The sequence below is a fragment of the Mixophyes fleayi genome, chromosome 8 (assembly GCF_038048845.1).
Source record: "Mixophyes fleayi isolate aMixFle1 chromosome 8, aMixFle1.hap1, whole genome shotgun sequence".
In the NCBI taxonomy this organism is placed as follows: domain Eukaryota; kingdom Metazoa; phylum Chordata; class Amphibia; order Anura; family Limnodynastidae; genus Mixophyes; species Mixophyes fleayi.
In genome coordinates this window covers 24,602,024-24,626,266 of record NC_134409.1, presented here as the reverse complement: position 1 = coordinate 24,626,266, position 24,243 = coordinate 24,602,024, and the positions used below count along the sequence as shown (strand labels likewise).

The 24,243-nt window shown below is 40.9% G+C and overlaps 1 protein-coding gene across 2 annotated transcripts in view; it reads right to left on the bottom strand.

Annotated features, from left to right (window-relative positions):
* Positions 1-23,601, bottom strand: part of PCSK9 (proprotein convertase subtilisin/kexin type 9) — a 32,190-nt gene extending 8,589 nt beyond the window's left edge. Inside the window, exons 1-14 of one of the 2 annotated variants that reach the window (XM_075182160.1) lie at positions 23,540-23,601; positions 21,354-21,469; positions 21,001-21,189; positions 19,588-19,779; positions 15,308-15,431; positions 13,310-13,443; positions 11,223-11,364; positions 10,037-10,233; positions 8,150-8,333; positions 7,557-7,727; positions 6,706-6,854; positions 5,581-5,758; positions 5,305-5,486; positions 1,450-3,077 (exon numbers count right to left, since the gene is read on the bottom strand). In XM_075182160.1, coding sequence (XP_075038261.1) covers positions 2,880-3,077; positions 5,305-5,486; positions 5,581-5,758; positions 6,706-6,854; positions 7,557-7,727; positions 8,150-8,333; positions 10,037-10,233; positions 11,223-11,364; positions 13,310-13,443; positions 15,308-15,431; positions 19,588-19,779; positions 21,001-21,180 — 2,031 coding nt within the window. In that variant the 5' untranslated portion in view covers positions 21,181-21,189; positions 21,354-21,469; positions 23,540-23,601 and the 3' untranslated portion in view covers positions 1,450-2,879. Of the gene's footprint in view, positions 1-1,449; positions 3,078-5,304; positions 5,487-5,580; positions 5,759-6,705; positions 6,855-7,556; positions 7,728-8,149; positions 8,334-10,036; positions 10,234-11,222; positions 11,365-13,309; positions 13,444-15,307; positions 15,432-19,587; positions 19,780-21,000; positions 21,190-21,353; positions 21,612-23,539 lie in introns of those variants that run through there. The other variant, XM_075182162.1, reaches the window with a different exon arrangement.
* Between the last annotated feature and the right edge of the window lie 642 nt (positions 23,602-24,243).

Below are 24,243 nucleotides of genomic sequence, written 5' to 3'. Positions count from 1 at the left end.
AACCCCTTCTTTCTGGCATTTCCATCATCCATCTTTCCCTGCTTCAATCAACACTAAGTGCTGTGATAAGACGGAGCTTCTTCTCGCTGCTCCAGGTCTGCAGCACCAGCCTGCAAATCCTTACACTGTCTGCCCATGTGTTATAGAATCCAATTCAAATGACGCATCCGCACTTGCAGAGCCCTCAACAACTCTGCATTGTCATACATCTCATATCAAAAAGCTCCCCCTGTCCCAAGCTACACTCTGATCTAGACTCGCTCTTGTCCAAGCTGTGCCCTTTTCCTATTAGATTGTAAGTACTGTCGTGAGCATGGCCCTCATTTGTTTTCATGTCTGGATTTAATGTCTACCTTCCGTGTCCCAGTTTTCCCTATTGTGTGGTGCTGTGGAGCCCTGTGCCATCCTACAAAGCAGAAACAATAATAATGTACCATTTCAGCATACAGTCTCCCTGCTGAAGTCATGACCTGCATACTAGGGAATGGGAAAGGAGCAGGTGACAGGTTTCTTTCTTAATGCCCATCTTTGAAATGATAGAGGCCCCATCATTGTAACCTGAAATACTTGACCCTAAGACCACAGGCTTCATAAAGGAGAATGCAAAGCTTAAGACCAAGTATTGAGTGGAACATACTATGATAATGTGGTGTATTGGTTATCTCTGATGGTCCATTCACACAATCTGCCATGATTCCAAAGTCTGCAATGGTTCATGCTGTTGCTGCTCCCCAGGTTGTCTTACATTATCTGTTTCAAACTTTTAATGCTTATAAAATACAAAAATGACTCCGAAGGGCTTATTTATTAAAATGTGAACATCACTGGATGCAGCAGGAGCCTGGTCTGTTTAGGCAGCTGGGGGTACAATACAGGCAAACATGCTAGACATAGATTTGTTATTAACTGAGTTGTATGCCACACTCCCCTGACCCCCCGTTATGTTTACTAGATTCCAACCACTAGGCCAGGACCCTAAGATACTGTATGTATTGAGAGGGTTATTACACCTAAATTGCACTGGAAGCAGTGTGCTGGGAGAGGAAATAAAGGGATTACAAGGAAAATGGTAATAATGGAACTGTACTTGCAACTAGGTATAGTTTTGTAACATAAATATTGTATACATTCTTCCCCAAAATAATTACTTTGGGGGTAGAATAAAGGAAACCAACATTTAAAAAAACAATTGGAGCTTTGTATGATGAGTTCTGTTCTGACACCGCAGCTTGTGAAACATTGTATTTTCCTGCTGCCTGTGACCCTTTCAAAATGATCCCAAATAATAACACCTCTTAATTTCAAACCTTTCTTGTGATTACTTAAACCGAAGTGATTTGTAAGAACTATTCGGGTTATTGGCGTGCGTTACTTTGCACACAAACTACTTGAATTCCATCATTGTATATAGTTCATGTTGTAACTAACCTGCTGGCTGGTGTGTTACTTATATAAAGTACGATGTTCACAGTTTCGGTCAAGGATTTTTTTTTTATTCTTTTTTTTATTGAAAATGTAATTGCTGTACAATTGTGCCACAAATAAATATATGTAAAGTACAAAATAGAATTGCTGTGATAAATATGCTGTGTGACGAATCTGATGAAAGCCGCAGGTAACGGTGCTTCCGCTCACTGTGCCTTATAAACCAGCTAATTATCCATAATATATATACACACACAACTGCATACGGTACTTACTGGCCTTTCTTCTCTATGGCAGAGAGCTACTGATCTTTCCTTGCACTATGCCAGTGTTGGCTAACCTGTGGCACTCCAGGTGTTGTGAAACTACAAGTCCCAGCATGCCAATATATAGCAGCTTATTGCTGGAAGGTATACTGGGACTTGTAGTTTCACAACACCTGGAGTGTCACAGGTTAGCCAACACTGCACTATGCCATCCCTCACCCTGCTATAAAACAGGGGTCATGAGAGCAGCAATGAGTTAATGTATTATGGGGCTCCTGTAAGTCAAGGCACCCCAATATTAAAGGATTATTTAATTCACCATTTGGCACATACAGTACCATTTTTTGGCACATACAGTATAAATGTCGTGTACCAGATGGAGTCTTGGGGATAAATTCAAGAGTTTCCAGTTGGTTTGAAAAGAGGAGATGTTGCCTATAGCAACCAATCAGATTCTAACTGTTATTTTGTAGAATGTAATAAATAAATAACTATAACCTGATTGGTTGCTATAGGCAACATCTCCACTTTTCAAACCCACCGGAAACTTGCAGCTTGATACTTATACCCCTTAGTCTCTAACTTGCAGAAGTAAGGAGAGGGTCACTCATTTTGGGGATGGGGAATTTCCGCTTTCATTTTTGGTGACCTAGTCCTCGTATACCCCATCTTTTAGAATGGAGAGAGAGGTTTACAGACTCACTAACATATTGTTAACATACAAATTCCCCACAGCAAGTGAAAAAATGTTTCCTCATTCAGTGACGCACACGGATGGAAAGGATTCACCTTGTAATGGTCAGGGAAGGACAGACTCTTCAGTTGATGTTTATGCAGAATAAGTGTTTGTAAAAATAATAATAAAAAAAAAAAAGATAAGTAACTCTTACTACTGCTTTATAATGTGGACTGTACAGCGTAGCTACTTGTATTTGTTCTTCACAGTACAATAACAATGTATATGTACATACTGTAAGTAGTAGTTCAATTCAAAACTGAATGAACCATCTGTAGTTATTGACCATATGTTTGTGTATAAAGTGAACCCATCTCCTTCACAAAGTGGAGGAGGTCTATTGGTTTACCAAGCCAATATTCAAATATAATGCAAATTGGCTTAGGCCACAACATGGCTTCCATCCACTGTGCAGGGAACGGGTGCACTTAAAGAAAAGAAAAATCAACGTTTCACCTATAGTTAGAATTTTGGTTGTTCTCTGTGTTTTTGTTCTGGCAACAAATAGCAATGGCTGCTGCTCCTTTACCACCCTTTGGGTTTAAGACCACACAGGTGTTATCAACGGGATAGGCCCCCAGAGTGTTAGATGTGCGGGAATAAGCGTTACAGCCAGTCAGCGTCCAGCCTTCGTCACATGACACGGTCACCTGCAATGCCAAACATGGAATCTTTGTCACATACAGTATAAACAATACAGTAACTCAGGACAACAGTACAATTTGGAGACACAAGTAGAGGGGGGTTTGCAAACCACATTAGGCTTTCAAATAAACTTTTGTCATGTTAAGTAACGTAATATGTTTTGCAATAAATGTTGACTGGTTGCTGATAATTTGTGTTGTACGTTACTATCTCTGACCTGTGTAAAAACGTCCAACTAGTGCAAACAGTTATAGCGTAATTTGAAAACTGACGTCTGTATTTTATTTATATATTTAGTGCATTTGGGGTGCTGGTATATTCAAAATCTCAAAAATAAGAATAGTGCCCAGCCTTAATTTGAATGCTGAGGATTATGGGGTCAAATGCCTCCATTGATACCAAAAAGACCATTTAAAATACCCATCAATTCCCTTCGGCAGAAGTAGCCTGTTCATTTAGATACAGGGAATTTACATGGGCCAGTGTGCATATTTATATACCGTACCTAGAAGTTATCTTGCCTTCAAAAATGTTTTGGTTATTAAAATGCACTTGTCACCCAAATTCATTAGAAACAGGAATGTTATGTGCTGAACTGATATACCTGAGATCGCAGCCTTCAAAACTTCAATTCACTAGGTATTAGTGGTTGTACTGAGGGACACTAGAGTACAGTCCACAACAATATGGCTGCTTCCTATGCACAAGCAGTGGGTGCACTTTAAATGCAAACCACATAGAAAGCATTTATCTATATAGCAGCACTTTACTCCGCAGTGTCTTCCAATTGGGAACAAACACATTAATAAAACAAGACTGGGTAATAACAGACAGAGAGGGCCCTGCTCACCAATTTATAGATTGTAGGGGTGAAATTCTGGTTAGGGGGAGACAAATAAAATAGTCAATGGAGGAGATGAATGAAAGTTTGTGCAGTGTCTGGTGTGAGCGGTGTACATTCTGGAAATGTCTTGGATGTATGTAACAGGATTGTAATACTGATTAGATGAGAGGAACCGTTCTGAAAGTCTGTTAGGGCGTTTCTGCTGACTGGTGGAAATATTATCTTAGTTTTTGAAAGATTGAGATGGCAGAAAGACATTCAGAAACGTGGCCTAACGCAGATGGAGAAAGATCCAGAGTGGACAGATAAATGTGTCGTCCACATAGAGGTGTTACTGAAACCCAAAGTAGATTATTCATTATCTAAGAGAAGTGGCGTAATCAGAGAAAAGCAGAAGGTCTAGGAACAAACTTTGTGACAGAGGAAGCATAGAGGTTGGTGGACACAGAGAAATGGACACTGAAGGAGTGGTTTGATAGGTTGGATGAGTGAACCAGGATAGGATAGTGTCCCGAAAACCTAGAGAAGTAGCAGTCGTATGAGAAGTCAACAGTGTTGGATTATTATTATTATTATCATCATTTATTTGTTGGGCGCCACAGGGTTTTCGCAGCGCCTTACATAATACGAACAGTAGACCATACAGGGTAAAACATCACAGAACAATAAACACTAAGTACCAATGCTTCGGAAACTCCGGGCAGACATATGGAGTGAGGGCGGAGCAGAAGAGTCGGTATGAAGACAGGAGGGGCCCTGCTCATGCGAGCTTACATCCTAAGAGAGGGAGGACAAAACAGGCACGAAGGGTGGAGGTGATGCAAGGGAGAAAAAGGGACCAGGGGAGAGGAGGGAGAACAAGCAGAGTGGATGAGGGGTTAAGTGGATGGTTGGTAGGCTTTCAGGAACAGGTGAGTTTTGAGTGCCCGTTTGAAGGAGCACAGATTAGGAGCGAGACGGATGGAGCGAGGGAGGTCATTCCAGTGCAGGGGGGCAGCTCGGGAGAAGTCTTGGACTCGGGAGTGGGATGCAGCAGAGAGGATCAGGAGGATTAAAAGGGAGTAGTGGCCTTTAGGTGTAGTAGGGATCAAATCATTGACCCCCCTTAGTAAGTGCATTCTCTGGTTTGTTGGGGAAAAAATCCTGATTGAAGAGGGGCCAATAGATTGTTTGAGAAAAAGAAGAGTCTCAAAACGATTGAGCTGATTGTTGCTGGGGAAGAGGACACCATTCATATCAGACCTTGTCCTTGAATTACAAAGCAATATCTTTGGCAGTGATAGCGTTGGAAGTGGTTGGTATAGGAAGATATTTAAATATATTACAGATATTTGGGGTTAGAGATTAGAAGTATATTTGATAGTATATTATATTAACAATACTTTTACCTTGTCTGTGAAGCCCACTGGTGAATGCTCTCTGACTTTGCAGGAGATACTTGGAGCGTGACAACACAGAGCGTGAGAGGTGATCTCGCTTTTACCCATACAAACAGGATCTCTCTCCCCGATGCTGTGGACTGGCTTCACGTGGTCACTGAAATGGCCAGTCAGAGAGTGGGAGCTACAGCCTGGGGAAAATAAAGAACGTGATAATTTGTATTAGTATATGTAAAACTATTTGGTCTGGGGTAGTGACTTGCAGAACATTGACAGGTGAAGTACCTGTCAGGACATGGTCCTCCTCTGTGCAGCTGGCAGTGGACATTGTATTTTCATTGTTAGGGGTACTTGCATTGACCTGGCAGCTTGCTTTTGGCCAAACACAGCATCTAGCGATCGCATACACTCCATCGCCTCCGAATGCGTTGTGCGCAGTGCAGATTTTCTTACCTTCCTTATCCTGTATATTTTAGAAAGACAATGGAATGACTGTAATATACTGACAGTGCAGCGTTCATTCTATACTTAGGTTGAGCTGTCTGTGTACCCTTGAATGTTCTTTATGGGAGGCACAAACTAAATGCTGGAAAAGGTGCTGACCCTAAAAATGTTTTTTAAAAAATATCCAAGTAGTGTTTTCTAGCTGCTAACATCTGTCCCCATGTCCTAGGCGTACTGACATAACAATAAACGTACTGTACAATGGATCCTGTAGCAGTGACCCATGTACACAGCTTAAATCACAGTGATCAGACGCACCCGGTTGGGATGTGGTGTAGCCAGGCCCGGCGCTCCCATTAGGCAAGGTTAGGCACTTGCCTAGGGCGCCGGCCTCTGGAGGGCGCCTGGAGGGCGCCACAGAACTGGAAATTAATTTTAAAACTGTGCGGCGACCGCTGATCATACCTGTCATGGCCGCCGCACAGCATTCAGATGCCTGGGGAGGGGGGGATGAGGCTATTGCTCACCACCGCCGCCTCTCTGCTCCGTCTCCTCCCCTCCACTCATTAGTGTCAGTGAGTGGAGGGGAGGGGACGGAGCAGAGAGGCGGCGGTGGTGAGACAAGGTAAGAAAAGACGGGGCGAGGGGGGAGGAGGGCGCCGATTTTTGTGGGGGGGGGGGGAGGGGGAGGGCGCCGATTTTGCCTAGGGCGCCATGGACCCTAGCACCGGCCCTGGGTGTAGCCAACACCACAAACATACTGCTGCATCAACTTATGGTTGACTAAATAGTACTAAGTGTGAAACATTTTCAACTATAGACTATCATTAAAATATGGCAATTCCAGAAATTATTATTAACATAACACAATTTCATTTTGGGGTTTAAATCTACTTTAGTAATGCAGAGGTGAACTGAGCATGAGCTGTTCCTTCCATTGTAAAGCCTGTTATCATGTGCTCCTACCTCTACTTGTTCCCCCTTCCTTTTGCCATTTCTAGAGAAGCTGGAGCAGCTGAACATCTCCTCGTTCCCGGTGCACTGGGCTGAGGTTATCGCTGTGCGGGCAAAACCCGATGACTTCGACCAAACTGTGCGACATAAAAGCTGCTCATCTAAGAGGAGACACAAGAACATGTTACAATGCGCAAATCTGTGACCGCTGCAGCTTGAGGACTGTTTAAATAACTCATATTATACCAAGTAGATTTCACAAATCCCTTGTCTTTCTGCTCTGATCCTGATAAACATGGAGAACTGTGCTATGTGATGTTAACACTAATGTCCATGCATAGCTATACATATGCTGGTGGAGCAGACTTTGTTGTGGTGATCAGCGCACCATGGCACAGACTGACGGTATTCACAGCTAATGTAATCAAAGCTTTATCAATACGTAGGGTAGATCTCTGCATAATTATAGGGTTACATTAGTATTGATCTATAACACTAAGGCATCACTTGTCTATATGGATATATTCAGATAGTAGCCCAGATTGGAAGCTACTGAAGATGTGCATAATGAACATGCCATAATTAATCCTTTGCAGTGCTTGGTATTAGTGCACAGTACCACCCCTATAGTACCTTCATTTACAATGTTATTGTGTTATAGTTGCGTGACAAAACAAATTCAATAAAGGGATGTTGCAGAAAGATTTTGCAAAAGGTTTGGGGCATAATTTTAATAGAATTCTGGTCATATATCTTCCACTAGTATCTAGTTATGTCCCTGTATAAATGTATGAGAGACAATATACCAAGTACAACAATGTAGCACCTGATGTGTTTCATGTTTTTTACATTTAGCAACTTGCCGTTAACTAGTTTCACAGGTAATCCGGCGACCCGGTTAGGAGTGATGAGTCTCTGGTTATCGGGGAACCAGGCTTCATTGATGACATTCTTGGTGGAGAAACGGATAAGTCTCTGTCTTAGCTCTGTCACAGTCAGGTCCTGCTTGCCGTTCAGTATCATAGCCGCAATACCTAAAACAGACCCAGTGTTACCGTGGTGATTGACTTATCCAGAAACTGCTGACAACATTGTGAAATCATATCGTATGTACGACAGTATAACTAATAAAGTATAATCTTGATTCATGGTAATACAAATAAGCCTTGTGTCGTTGTTTAATAACATTATCAAATAAATATTAAACTTTGGTTTGGTGAAAGTGGATGAAGGTGAGAAAACAGTTAATGTTTTAAAATATGGTTCACAAAGCACACGAGCTCTATGAAATGAGCATATAAAGAACTTCGAGAAGGGAGACTGAAACGATTTTGGAGCAACAACTGTGTTCTGTGATGGACAGATGGTAGCCCAGATTTCAGTACTGTATTACACCATCTATCTGTCTTATTATAAAATGAACAGATTCTTGATATGACAGTGTGGCCGTCCATACCTGCGACATGTGCTGCTGCTTGAGATGTTCCACTCTTAGATGTAAAACACGTACTGCAGTCACTGGACGCACCAACGATATCATCTCCCGGAGCAAACATATCAACACAATTGCCGAAATTAGTGCCGAGCACTCCCATTGTTACTGGCTGGTCCTCGTAGTTGGTAGCTCCAACCGTAATGACCTGTACATGAGAAAGATCCAACAAGTCACCTTGGGCCTGAGTCATTAAGGCAAAAAAGGAGTAAATGTTCTCTGGGACAAACCATGTTACAATGCAAGGGGTGCAAATTAGTTTATTATTTTGCACATAAGTTAAATACTGGCTGTTATTTCATCTAACACACAAATACTTAATAGCTTTATTATTACTCTGAAATTTAAAGTTGATTTAGGACATGCCCTACACAAACTATAAATCTGGCCCCACATTTTAAATTTACCTCCCCCTCCAATGCAACATAGTTTTGCCCAGGTGCAAATGTTACTCCTTTTTTATGCTTTGCTCTCCTTAATGACTCAGGCCCCTTATGTTCTGTCTGCAAACATATAGTGCAAATCTGACGAGCTGACAGTCCACAGAACCTTCTCTACTTGTTACCAAATGTCACATACACAAAGTGAAGTGCAATCATATTGTTGGTGGAATCAATATTCATGAGAATGCAGCCAATGGGCGAGATTACCCATAACTGATAAAATATTAATGGTCAGTCTGAACCTGTAAATTATGAAAGGGTCCAGTCTCAGTAATAAAAAGCTGGGCCACATTAGTGACAATGCTTTGGTGATGATCGCTGGGCACAGCCGCTAACTACTTTGTCTCCTCCCACTGTAACTACTACTTGTGCTGTAATTACATCCCTCATTGTGGGACCAACTGTACTCAGGGTAGGTGTGCCAGTGGGTGAACTAAGGTAGTCGTCTAGGGCACCAAAGTTGAACATTGAATGTGTAACACAAGGTCAGAAGGGGTAGGGTGCAGGATCTGAAGAGAACAGCACCTGGGGTACTGGGAGGGTGCCCATGGGCTTCCGCAGACCATAGCTGTATTATTTAGCTGATTGTCACACTATATTTGGTAGCTGGTCCCATAGAGAGTTACAGTAGGAGGAGGAGACAAGTAACGTGATATTGGCTTGTGGTTGCAAGTAATTGATTGCAGGGCACTGTTAGTGCAGCTTTAAGTCGGCCACACAGACACAAATGACAGAATCGGTGGCCACATAAATAATGAGATCTATTACCAAGCAGCTGTACCACATCCATCACCATTTGGGCCTGCTACAAGGGTCAGACAGCCCTGCACACACAGACCAATAGCAGTAATCTTCTGCCTTTCGTTAGCAACACGACTAATAATGATCAGATTAAGATTGGCCAGAATATTATTAGGTATTGGGCTCATTTTTAGGGTCATGCACATAATAATATCTGGTGAATAAGCCTTAGGTTAAGTGAATGCTCTGACAAAGTGTCTGCAAATGAAACATGAGAACTGACCATATTATTCCTGGGGAGAAAAAAAAAACCAAAACATATCACAATCATCTCTCTTTTGGTATTGTGTATTTAGAGAATGACATATTTATGCCACATATATGTATTAAGCTGAGAGTTTTCTGGCCGGTTTGAAAAACCAATCAGATTCTAGCTATCATTTGTTTAGTACATTCTACAAAATGATAGTTCGAATCTGATTAATTGCTATAGGCAACATCTCCACTTTTCAAACCCGCCGGAAAACTCTCAGCTTGATACATTTACCCCATAATGTTAGTTTAAAACCAGAAGTAGAAGCCTGCAGCCAGGTTTCACGCTCTAATCTAACTGGTTCAATATTCCGAACCAGACCTGCACTTACCCTGTTTACAGGATGAAACTTACCTCTGGTTCTGAAGCTGGGGAGTAGAGACAGGCGTCTTCCTTGTAGTTCCCAGCAGCAGCAACGATCACAACCCCAGATTTAATGAGTGCACGACTGGCCATATTGAGTGTGCGGCTGTACCCTCCAACAAAGGGGATGAGGATAATCAGGGGGCTGTACGGCTGCTCAATCAGCGTCTTCCTGATATACTCCAGACCTGAAACAAAGTCACATACAGTATTATATCAGGTTTTTCTTAAATAAAATGTATTTTCATTAATGACTATATTATTAACAGGTGTTAATATTAAAGTATTTAAAAAAAAATTCTGTGCGTTCTGATGGAACTTTGTATTGCACATATGCATGGTACGTATCTATCAGTGTGTTGTGTATGTCTGTATATGGCAAGTGCCGTACATGCAGAGCGTACCTACACATGTATTCAACAACAGACGTTTCTTCAGATCCGCTTCTAATTGAATACAGGCGTACGTATAAAAATGCACAATACGTTTGTTTTGCATCCTTAATGAATCAGGCCCTATGGGTCTTATAGGTTTGTTTTGATGCTTGGGGGCTGAGGGGATGGGGAGGGGGAGTAGTAAGTGCTTAGGGGAGAAAGGTACATTAATGTTACTATTAAAGAGCATAATGTCCCTGCTGTCTGTCCAGAACAGGGGTAATTTGGGACATTCCCACCAGATATGTAAGAAGGTGCCTGGGAGAGCACAGCTTCTCCCCCATGTATCTGGGCTTACAGGATAGATTTTCGGCAACCTGGTGGGAATATAATATCAGTGATATATAAGTTTCTACGCATTTTCTTTAATTTTGATGCAGGTGGAGGAATCAGGATCGTTACCCTCCTTCATTTCGTTATGATGGGACCTGGGAAGATAGGAGCAATGAAGCTATTTCTGCTGTGAGTTAATGGGCTTGCTCTTGCTGTGCATGTGCATTACTTTACTGTACTTTGCTACACACTGCATTATTGCCATTGGTGTCAGCCAGTTGGCCAGGATCTTATGGCCCCAAAGTAAGCGTGATGCCCAATTAATATCTGGCTAGAGGAGATCTTATTGGGAAAGCTTATAATTGCACTTAGAATACGAGCGCTATGATGAGGTAGATCGGCCTGTGTGTGTGACAAGGACACACTATTGCCTGGTTACATGTTTAGACATCATTATCAGAGGTACTTACCCATAAGACTTCCGCTCACAGTCCCTTTACCCTGACAATTCAGTACTCGCAGACTGCGGAGATTAACGCCTTTGGCAACCCCAGCGTCCCTTCCATTCAGCACTCCGGCCGTATGAGTCCCGTGACTCTCACATTTACTAGCCTGTAAGAAAGGTTCATTTATGTCATGGCAAAGAGGCAAATCTGTATGGAGAGGAAAATCTGTTCTCCAAATAGTTTAATCAATGAACTAAGACTAACGAAAATAAAAAAAGATGTTGCTTAGCGTTTAGCAGACAATTGTACTAGCCACTCACAGGCAGCCCTCAAAATAGAACCTAAACTAGGAATTGTTTCATTGAGATTTAAAGGTGCATCCACATTAAATGTGTTGTCGTTTTGACATGGGTATTTTCCCACCAGAAAGCAGCAAATTAATAAAAAAATTTGCAGGTTGTCTTATTATCAATATAGGGATGTGAATGATTTTTTGCTGAGTTCGTTTTTTCAACAACATAATTATATGAGGCACAATTTAAACAGTTAGTGATTGTTTACTGTGAAAAAACAAATGAATAGCAACACCCCCACAAGAAAGGAAAGACTCAGGGAAAGTTCATCAAACAAAGTGAAATAACAGGCGAAAATCCAACATGGGCAGACTTGAACTTGTTTGGAAACTGAACTGTAGAAGAGAGTAAATATAGACATCAGTTAACCTTATGTGTAGCCTCGAGTTGGCAATCATGGAGAATAACTTGATTACACAGAGTGGGGGGTGGGTGCTGCACAGAATTTATAGGGAGAGCCAACGGAACTTAGATCTGTAGCTATTCCATCTCTGAGTTGTTGCCAGTTTGTTGTATGGACTGCACTGTGTACAAGTTAATCCCATTTTACTGTAGACAGCTCCAAACAGAAGAACACTGATCACATGTGTGTGTTAACCTTATATATTCATTGTAGAATGGCTGCAAGCCAGTGATGGACGCATAGTTAGTGTGTCTAGTTCTAAGTGTGTTAGTTACAAGTGTAAAAAATTTAAATAGCATAATTCAGTGTTATACCAAAGTTAAACAGGAGGAAACAAGAAAAGAACATTCTGCCTATTATCACAGCTACACAAGGACAACAGTCAGTATTCACCTGAAAATCCATATTCTACTCCTTATGTATTAATCTCCCCAGATTACCCTATTACCACGCTCTACACAGCTAACACAAGACAACAAGCCTCTGACCAACATTGCCACACACACAGCCCACTCAATACTTTTACCTTTGCATTCTAGCTGGTCCATTGTGCAATATGATGTAGCACATGCCCTTGTGTTTCAAACTCCCATTGTCCTATAGATTGTAAGCTTGCGAGCAGGGTTCTCTTACCTATCTGTCTGTATGTGTATTGTCTTATTAATGTTTGTTCCCAATTGTAAAGCGCTACGGAATTTGCTGGCACTATATAAATAAATATTGATGATGATGATGGTATTAAACAAGTGAGATGGACTTGTATAGACAACGTGTGGTATTCCCAGGGCAGTGTCCTTTTTTCATCCGAAATCTTTAAATTACAAATCCTTGTTTTCCCATAATTTATACTCCAGATGAACTCACATTAACAGGTTTAGAGGAAATAGTGTTATTACTATGCTATGCTATAACTAAAACTTGCCTAAGAAGGAGTTTGGGATGAATTACATGGCCTAAGCAAACGTCATGATTGTCCTGGTTTTTTCATTTATAAATGACAGGAGCCCTGTTCAATGCCCCTTCTTTGTACTTTGATCTGTGTGTTCCCTCCCGATTGACAAATCCACTAAATTGTCATCTACTGTGTTTTTGTTTTCCCATAATCTAATTAGACTGTAAGCTTCTCGGGCCATATACTTCTTTCTTATGTTTCCCCAACAGCCTACAGACCAGGGATGGACAAAATTATAATGATATTAAGCAACAATCAGACAGATCTCAGATAATCTATAGAAAATAAACCTGCAATATTATTTAACATCTACCCTACCTCTGCGATTAGTCCACAGACAGCTACTGTCTGAAAATGACACCCCATCGGCCTGATTTAAGGGTCATGTCAGAGAATAACTGACCTGTCGGTAGAATCTGGTCCCGTCTTCCTCTGGGACATTCTCAAATTCTGTCACAAGAACTTTCCCTTCAATTTCTCGATGGTTGCTCTGGATGCTGGTGTCCAAGAGATACACCTCTACGGAATCCCCTGTATCTAAACAGAACATAAATGTTATTCAAGGTGCAAGTACAAACTCTACATTGGTCCACCATGACTGAGTAGTGACTGACTAGGGCAGTGGTCAGGGAACAGGTGTAAATTACCCCATATCGGGTAAAAATGAAATTCCTGGGGGTAATGCTGCCGATTCACATGCTGTTAGTTGGATTGTAGAGCCCTTTAAATGTGAAATTGCTGTTGTACCAGAAGAGCCTCAAGGGTTGGCAGAGGCACTTCTTGAGCTTCGATGCAATAATGAAGCATATATTACATTTGAAAACAAAGCAGATCTGTCATATTTTTGGATGTCAAAAGCTGCAAAGACATTCAAAATTGCACATGAGGAGGCAGTCAAAAAGTTGCTGCCTTTTGCAACAACCTACCTTTGCGAACAAGGATTTTCCACTTTAACGAACATAAAAACAAAGCAGAGAAATCGATTGGACGCTGAAGACTGTATCCAAATTGCTCTGACATCAAAATGCCCCAATATTGATGCTCTCTTATCAAAAATAAAGCAACATCATTTCTCCAAAACCTGACGTTTTGAAGTTGAAGCTTTCAAAGACATTTTGAATAGATTCCATAAAATTTTGAGTTCCAATAATTAATAATATATGATTTCCTTCCTTTCAAATCAAGGGGGTAACGTCGGCGTATCTAAATATATTTTGGGGTAAAAGGTAAAAAAGTTCCCTGACCCCTGGACTAGAGTAAAGAGCACAAATTCCCAGGAAGATGATTGACACTGGTTCGATTTTGCTATTTTAATTGTTTTAAAGTTTAGAAGTTTTAAATGCGTTTGTTTCATCCATTTTCACACATGCACTAACGCAGACAGGGAATGTGTAAAAATACATAGAACGGGTCTGATAAAAATGTAGCAGCGATAACTTTCATGTATATATTCACATTTATGAACAAGCATTGTGAGAATCTCTAAGATAATGATTTGCAAATTAAGCCAAACAATGTTGTTGTATGGATTGTGGCAATGAGATAGGAACTGTTACACATATTTATCTATAAGGCTTATTGGCAAAGCAGCACACAATTTTTGCCATTTTGGCCCTGCCCCCTGCGGCGCAATGCAGGATGTGGGAGGACAGTCTGCTCTCCCGGAAGACCAGGAAGACTACTTGAAATTTGCAAGTCTCCAGGACATTCTTGGAGGGTAGGGAAGTATGATTATTACTCTGATACCCACTGTCCAAAGGTACCAGGAGGGGCCCAGTGCTAGTCAGCATTGGGCCGATCCTTTGTTTTAGTTGTCCCCCCCCCTTCCTCCCAGATCGATTCGGTTTACTGAGTGGCCTGGGCTGGCAGAGAAGGGGTGGGAGGCTTTATGTGCAGGTTTGCAAACTGCAGCTTAAATCGCACGGTTTGTAAAAAAATAAAAAATCTTTCAGAGCATACTATTTTGGGTTTGGTTTGGCCTTTGATAAATGTGCTAGTTTCCAACCCATTCATAAAATTGGCAAAAAACATGTGGTTTTGGTATCTGGTATTTCATCTTTCTAGATAAAAGCCTAAGAGGTGCACTGAGAGGGGAAGGATACAAAGTACCCAAGACTTCTATGGGGGTTCTGTGGTAGCAATGATGGTTCCAGCCGCTCCTGTTATCCCCAAAATGAGCCTCATTGTGGGTGGGGAAAAGTGACTGCGTAGACCAATAGCATCCTATTATTTGGCGCAGTCACACCCCATTCTAGGTGTCATATGCAGCACTGACTTTGGGATAACCCCCAAGAGACAGCCGCATTGGTCCCGAGCTTGCTCTCTACAGCCCTAAGGATGCATAGTAATATAACAGCACATATGATTGCAGTAAAAAAATAAAGAATAATAAAATTCCTACTTGGGGGGTTAAAGTGATTGGCGACGTGCGGAGCGGGAATAATCCTGTCCAGATTCCACGGAACACTCTGGGCAAATACATATGAATCCTCCTCAATGAAGTCTACATGTGGCAACTTCAGGGCCTGGTAATGGAAAGGAACAGGTTAATTATGGCGGCGGGCTGATTATGTTAACGATTAGAAGACTCCAATATTTTGATACAGAGATGAACACATGGTAATGGGAGAAATAACAGTGTTATGCTTTTATTTATAACTATTATTATTTAAAGGAGTCACAGCTGGAAAGTCAGACACATTTATTTATTAACATAATCACTAAATAAGACCACTGACCCGGATTCACATTTTCTGTCACCTTAGGCCATATTTTCTGTTCCATTCCAGACCCCTTCAGCCTTCCTCTCTGTATGTTTCAGGACCCCCAAAATATCTCACCAGTATGAAATAAATAAATGAAACAATTCATCTCTAATTCAGACCAACCCTAAATGAACGGTTACCCCATATACCCCAGTCATCCCCTCTTCCTGAATTGTGGCACAGTGGTTAGCACTTCTGCCTTACAGCACTGGGGTCATGAGTTCAATTCCCGACCATGGCCTTATCTGTGTGGAGTTTGTATGTTCTCCCCGTGTTTGCGTGGGTTTCCTCCGGGTGCTCCGGTTTTCTCCCACAGTCCAAAAACATGCTAGTAGGTTAATTGAATGCTGACAAAATGGACCCCAGAGTGTTTAATAGGGAAGTTAGACTCTGCAATGGGACAGAGACTAATGTAAATGTAATGTAAATGATCTAGCCATTCCCCTAATTACAACAAACCCCTTATTCAATGAGATTATACAGATCCCTTACCACCAAGCCATACCCCCAAGCTACCATACGGTAAGATGGTTATCACATTTCAATAAAATTGACAAGAGAGCTCAGGGAGGAGATAAAAGGTATTAAGGGTAAGAGAAGGCAAATAGCAGAACTGTACTAAATGGTGAAAGTTGCAAGCGCATTTAATAGCAGCATCATAGAAACTAGGTAAAGTCCAAGTATATATTTATATAACCATCCATTATTATTTACATTCTAAAAAAAAAATCTAAAGTACAATTAAATATATAGGGATAGAGTCCTTTTAAAAGTTTGAAACATGTAAAAATATATCGTTAACATCAAAATATTCAAAGAATTGTGTTGTAGGGAAAATAAGTATAACTCACATTTTAGCAGAGAGGAGATAGTAGCAGATGGTTCAGAGCACAAGGAAAAGTAGTCATTGGTAAATCAAGGTAAGGGAGAGCAGTATAAGATCCATTCATAAACTATTATGTAGAAAATGTTACACCATTTGGAAACACGTATTAAAATATTGTGTTGGTTTAGCTGGTCTTTAAACGAAAGTGAAAGGAAATAAGTACATTTAGTTGTTTTATGTTTTTAGTTATTTATTCTTGTAAATAGGATTGATTGATAGCTAGATATTTATTAAATTCTTACGCTGGTGTTGGATATTTTATTGATGCGCTAGATATAGATTAAATCAATTGGATTTCAGGAAACCAGGCCAAAATGACTACTGTGCATCAAAATGTGGGAGACATGCTCAGATTTTATAATTCTCTTGTGCAGACCACTCTATTAGGGTATATAAGAGTGTTTCTGGTTAGGGTTTTGGATTTTAGTTCTAATTGGACATAATGTAAAACTTACAAGCAGCCATGGCATGGCTTGTAGGCAAAGTGGAGTCTAGAATGAGAGCGACAGACCAAGGCAGAGCTGAATTTTGGCTGGGGCAGATAGGACCACGGTATTGTATTTGAAAACAGACGGTGAAGAACTGTCACATAATCAGCCATAGTGAGTGTTATGTAACACTGGAAAATACTTAGGGGCATATTCACTTACGATTCTGGTCTGCGGTAATGCGCATTACCGCGGAAAGTGCACAGTGTTGCCGGTAATATAGTACCGCAATAACGCAGATTTTCGTACGCAACCCTATGGGCTGCGAACGAAAATCCACGTTATTGCGGTACCGTGGATTAACTTCGCGGCCAGTTCCGGCACGATCCCACGGACCAGAATCGTAATTGAATATGCCCCTTAAAGTTTAACATTTGTACGTTTGGCCAGTTCCGGCGCGATCCCGCGGACCAGAATCGTAATTGAATATGCCCCTTAAAGTTTAACATTTGTACGTTTTAGTACAAATGTTAAACTTTAAGGGGCATATTCAATTACTATTCTGGTCCGCAGGATCGCGCCGGAACTGGCCGTGAAGTTAATCCACGGTACCGCAATAACGTGGATTTTCGTTCGCAGCCCATAGCATCCAATGAGACAATTGCCTTACTTGTCTAATTTGCCATAAAGTGTGATGTCAAATGTCCAACTCCTACCAGCCCTAGCTGACTACTGTTCAATACACTGACTTTTCTATACGCTGCGGAATTAGTGGCGCTATATATAAATAGCTGCTGATGATGATAGAATACAGAGTGCATTCTAGCTATCTCCATACATTTCAGACAGTATTCTAGTGAACGAGATACATTACAGAGAGCATTCTAGTGTCTGATATACAACAGAGAGCATTTTAGTGACAAATATAAATTTCAGAGAGCATTCTAGTGGCCTCTATTACAATACAGATAGAACCTTAATAAACACAATACAATAGAAATAAGATTCTAGCGACCTCTATAAAAGACAGTGAGTATTCTATTGACCTTGATACAATATACAGAACATTATAGTGGTCTATATAAAATAGAGAGAAGATTCTAATAATCTCTATACAATACAGAGAACATTTTAGTGACTTAAATACAATTAACAGAGCATTCTTCTGATCTCTATACAATGCAGACCGATATACAATATATAAAATAATAATGACTGGTACACAATATAGAGAGCATCTTAATTAACAATATACGTACAGACAGCATTCTAGTGATATCTATACAATACAGAGAACGTTTATGTGTCCTCTAGCCAACACACAAGGTAGAATAGTAACTACTATTCACCCTGTTCTGGAGGGCACTACAAATGCAGACCCCCTAATCTCTGGTGGCTTTACAATACAGACCCAAGTCCAATGGTAGAAGCGCTATACAAACTTAGATCTCTGCTGGCTTTACAATGCAGATCAGCTCTGAGGAAGGTACAACTTAACTAGCTCTGGGTCATTGCTCAGGCTTGAAAAAAGAACTAAGAATGTGAGATTTACAGACAGCGGTTTCCATAATGCTGCTAGGCATAGGTAGGGGCTAAAATAACTGACCTGGACCTGAGAACAGTGTCCTGTATGAAAAATTTAAGCGGTAGATCTAGACAGCAGATTAGCTGAGCACACTTCCTGAGATAAGGCACTGGAGCAGATAGAAAAATCAAGGTCACAAGCCAAGGTCAGGATTGGAGAGGGCGGAATAGTCTAGGTCACTAGCCACAGTGTACATGACTTTACTTCTCTTTCCCATAATACCTTTGTCTCTTACTTAAGGTTTTCTGTCAATTTTATTGAGATGTGATAATCCATACACCCACAATTTCCTTGGGAAACCAACTTGGACAATGGACATCTGTGACACCACTGTGGTGGGTATGATGATATTTGGGGGCAGACTGAGTTCGTTCATAACCCGCACAGAGGTATAACATAAAACTATGTCTAGAAAATACATTCCCCTGTGCTAAGTATAATTAAACAAAGAACGATTTTTGAAGTTATAGTCCTATTAAATATCCTGCCACTATTGGCTCTCATTTAACAATGGGACACCAATAATCATGTCAATCCTAAAACAATTAGAGACAACAACATGTTCATGGCTAATCAACATCAATAGAGCTACCAAAACCCCAGATGTACCTATCATAGACCCCTCAGTACGTACCTAAGGAGAAAAAAAAATAGGCTACAACAGATTGGTTATATCTGTTATTTTACAGCATGTGCAGAATAGGACGAACAGTGTAAAAGTTGAACAAATTTGCAGACGTTATTGTCACAAAGGGCTATATTTACTAAACTGCGGGTTTGGAAAAGTGGAGATGTTCCCTATAGCAACCAATCAGATTCTAGCTTTTATTTATTTAGTGCACTCTACAAAATAACAGCTAGAATCTGATTGGTTGCTATAGGCAACATCTCCACTTTTTCAAACCCGCAGTCTGTGGCTCCAGTAGCCCTAAAATGGCTCCACCCACCAGCCCCATTGTCTATTTCTTTATTTTATTATTTCTTTTTTGTCTTGGTTTATTGAAGGAAACCACTTACCATTTCTAGCAGATCACTGCTCATCTTGACCACAAACCCTCGAAATAGTTCATGGAAAACATGGCCGATCTTGGTCAGGTAGCCGTGCTTCGCTGCTCTGGTCTGCAGGCGACGGATCACTCTTTCTGTCTGGGACTTGTGGACATTCTCTTTCAGCACTACCACATACTGACCGGACATTCTCCAGGCGTCCTAGAAAACAGCATCTCTATTTTAATGTCATTGAACAGCCAGAGAATTCCAAATGTAAGATGTACATAGGAACAGCCAGAGGGCAAGAACAGGATTTTCATCAGTGTCATCTGACCATCACGTTTTTATCAAATGTCACATCAAGTTTTTTTGTAGTAATACAATATATTCACAAGTATGGTATATATCAATGCTGTCCTAGTATTTCACACAACGTGGAAGCACAGTGCATTGTCTAGTGGTAATAAACACCGCCAAAGTTTTTTCTTTTCTGTTTTTTTTGTTAGCAATATCATTTGGATTCCCATGAAGGAGCCCTACCCCTCTTAAACACTCAGGAGCCAAGCAAATAGACTTTTATTATTTAAACATCAGCTAGTAAAACTCATCCTATCTAGAACAATGATGGACAACCTGATATACCTCAAGGACCCCACATTACCTTTACAATCGGATTACAATCCGAATGTATTGAATCATTTCAAGTTGATCTGATCAGATGGAGTCATGTTGGCAAATTGGGTGGATGACCACTATTGTCAGTCCATTCATCTGATGACCCACTATAAGCGGAAATGATGAGTGATGAACACACTGGATCTCATCCAGCTTGGTCCAATTGGCCAAACTGGGCAGTGACCCTGTCTCTCGGCACTCGGCCAAGGCACTAGAATCGTATTCTGTGTGGCCAGCTTACAAGTCTGACAATTACCTTGGTGGTGTTATAGGCCAATCTGGTGTCCCATCCTGCTAGATATAACTCCAAATTAATTGGATTTTGATTTTCTAGGATGTGGCAACACACTGCACGTCTGTTGGTCAATTTAGTTCTACTGACCAAATCGATCAACTGTGTGTGGACAGTCTAAGGATCTGCAGAATATGTCCCATTTCAGATATCACATGACAGACACATAATTGATGTTTAACAGAACATCCTGTACGTAGAAACGGTCCTTGACCCTTTTTATCTGCAGTCCTTAAAGGAACTCTCTTCCTGTTTTTTTTCCCATTCACTTGCGTCATTGCTTCCAATACAATGATAAAAAAAATGAAAAATTAGTTGTATAGAAAAAGAGAGTGTTTCAAGTGCATTTGTACAAGACAAATGTTTAAATGTATAATTATATTTATATATAAGTTCACCTTAAACTACCGAGTATTAGCCCAACACACTTTTCACTTCTGTTTTTATGAAAATAACATTTAAAATAACTTTACCTTATTGCTCCAGAGGAAATCTCCTGGAGTCGTTTTTTTCTCTGTGTCAATTTGGGCATCTTCTTCTTCCGCCAGAGAGAGGACAATTTCTTCTCCGTAGTCGCCCTCATCTGCCACAGTCTGGACCGGTCCCAGCAGCAGGCAGCAAGTCCAAATCAATAAGGGAGCTGTTAGGATCATTGTGTGACCCTGGACAGGAATGAGCAATGCAAAATATTTTGATATTAAGACAGGCCACTGAGCATTAAACTTGGCTGGTAACTAGTAGGTGTTAAGACTGTCAGATAACAATACCACTGCACAGACACCCCCGGACAGGGAAAAAAAAAATAGAAAAAGAGCGCAGTACTCACAAAGTTTACTGTCTGCAGCCCAGATTTGGGTGGGGAGGAGTAAAATCACACCACTTCTTGTCTCATCGGATGATCCAGTCTGGTTACTGATTACCTGGGTTTGCTGAACCTCATTCCTAGAGTCAAATTACAGAAGAGAAATCCTTTATGTGTAGGATGTCATGCCACCCCCTCACACACACAGACACAGGACTTGTCATGTAGTGCCCCTCCACTCCCACCAAAATTCATGTACAAACACAACCCAGAGGCATGCAACAGCTCCCTCCCACACACACACACACACAGTACCTCCGCCCTCTCATACCAATGCTTCTTTACCCACATCGTGGGCACTTCAAGCAACACGTCTCTCTTCCCTGCCCCCCTTTTTTTAATTCAATTTCTAATTATCCGCCTTGCCCACTGCTGATCATTTTGTGCTATTTTGGGAATCACTTTACATATTCTCCGAAGCTAATTTTTAAATCTTCCCGTTTGATCTCCAGCTCTCTGTCAATGTTTAGTTTTCAGCACTAGCATTGATTTATTTATTAACCATTTTTTGGCATTTCTGTTTTACCCTTCTGTCATTTTTTCGTGTGTCCCTATGTTTATTCTTATCTGCTGCAGCCTAAACACTTAAAGTGCCATTACACTGAAAAAGTACATATTTAAAAACCAAACAAAAATGTGTCATGTTTCTTGCTGAGAAAACAATGGTACTCCCACGCCTGAGAGTTTTTGTTTAACTTTGCTTGAGAATACCAAACAAGCATAATAATATTTTTTCACAATTGTTTCGCCACAGGGTGGCACCATTCTAATGGTAACAAAAAATGATGCTTCAATTGACATCAAGTAAGAAAGCAAAATAGAATCTCAATTACATATCAATAAAATAATGTTTACAGACAATGTTCTGTGCAAAAAAAATGCTATCCTATTTCTAAACATGCTATCCTACCTTTTTTAGTAAAAGATGGATACATATTTCCCATACTTGCCAACTTTTAAGATTTCTCCCCTAAGAAATCCGGGAGAGAAGTCATGTGACAAGGGGTAGGAGGGGGGCGTGGTGACATTGTTGCGTCACCATAGCCCAGCCCCCACTATAAAATGCCGAAATCACGGCACTGAATAGCAGAGGCGGGGCTTAATGACACAATTAAGCCCTGCCCCCTCCATTCAGTGCCGTGAATTTCGGCGAAAGCGGGAGCTTTGCCTACTCTTCCGGGAGTCCGGGAGGACTCCCCGAAATTCGGGAGTCTCCCAGGAATTCCGGGAGAGTATGATATTTCCTATTTAACAATAATGACCTGTAGGTAACAAACAGTGTTTGGACTGTGAAATCACAGATATTTATTCAGTGAGGAGAGAGCTTCAGGTTCCGAATATATGAACAGACTTAGGGGGATATTTATTAATTAACATGGTTAACCTATGGGGAGTGCTTTTGGGTACTAAGACAGTGGGACCGCAGCAGATATCTCCTTTTCTGCCGTTTTCAGGTGAATTTCAGCTGTTAGGACCCTTAGCCCTTGTACTACTATACAACCTGGGTACTTGTATTTGGGATACAGGCAAGAGCATGACCGCTTGCCTTACTCCCTTACAGTGTGCTAATATCTTTCTGCTCTACCCACTTAGTTATGAATAGCAAACACCTGACTTGAAGTAGGTAATAGACAGGGCCACCTTAACAACTTTATGGGCCCCCGGGCAATGCAGTGTACCGGGCCCCTAAAAAAAAAAAATATATATATATAATTGTGTGTGTGTGTGTGTGTGTGTGTGTAAAAAAAATATATATGTATGTAAAAAAAAACGTGATTATATATAATTACTTTTTTTTTACATATATATATATATATATATATATATATATATATATATAGGGGCCCCCTTAACTTACCTTAAGTCCGATCTTCTTCATTTTTCCGCGCCGCTGAGTCTCTTCTGCCCTCTTCCGTGCTGTGGTTGCAGTGAATGCTGGGCGTGACATCATGCCCAGCATTCACTGTGAGCACAGCATGGAAGAGGGGACCAAGGAGGGAGCCGGATCACCGCTGATGTGACCGCAAGGTAAGTATTTAAAAAAAAAAAATTTAGGATTCGGACGGGCTCCCCTTGCCTGCAGGGCCCCCGGGCACCTGCCCATCGTGCCCAATGGAAGAGACGGCCCTGGTAATAGATGATAAAAATACCTTTATGGGCAGTGTCAAACATCAGCCTTTTAGAACGCCACAAGTTTCTGACCAGCAAACCACAGCGTTCTAAATTAAAGATGCACTAAATCAGCATAACATTAAAGCAAATGGGGAGCGCCCTCTGTTCTACCATATTAATCCCATTGTCCACCCGCTACATGCAAAACACGCTCTGAATGCAGAGGAGGCTTATCAATAAGTTCATCTATATTGCAGCCTTTTTGCAGTGGATTTGGTTTAGGCCTATTGAAGAAGAATCACAGCGCTACCTGTACAACCGATAGCAGCAGCCATAGAGGAAAATATGCTTTATTTAATTAAAGTTAAGAAAGTCGTTATTTTAAAATAATTTTTTATCTGTTTTTTTTTTTTGTTTTCTTTTTATCTGTTTTTTTTTATTCCATTTTCATTGAATCTGCTGCTGGAAGCCTGTGCAGTGCGCATGTGTGGCCTGCAAGCTATCACGACTGGCCGGCGAGGAGGTAAGTCTCTACTCAGCGTTACCAGCTAGTGTCGCCGGGGAACTGAGCATCGTTAAGCTACCCCGGCAACCTTTAAATGATAAATAGCGGTGATAGAAGATATTTTGAATTTGATGGAGTAGAAATAATCATTTAATAGTCAGTGCTGTAATACTTGATAGAATCAAAATTTTATGTTAAAATCGTACAGGGTTTTCAACTGTTTCCACATAATACAGC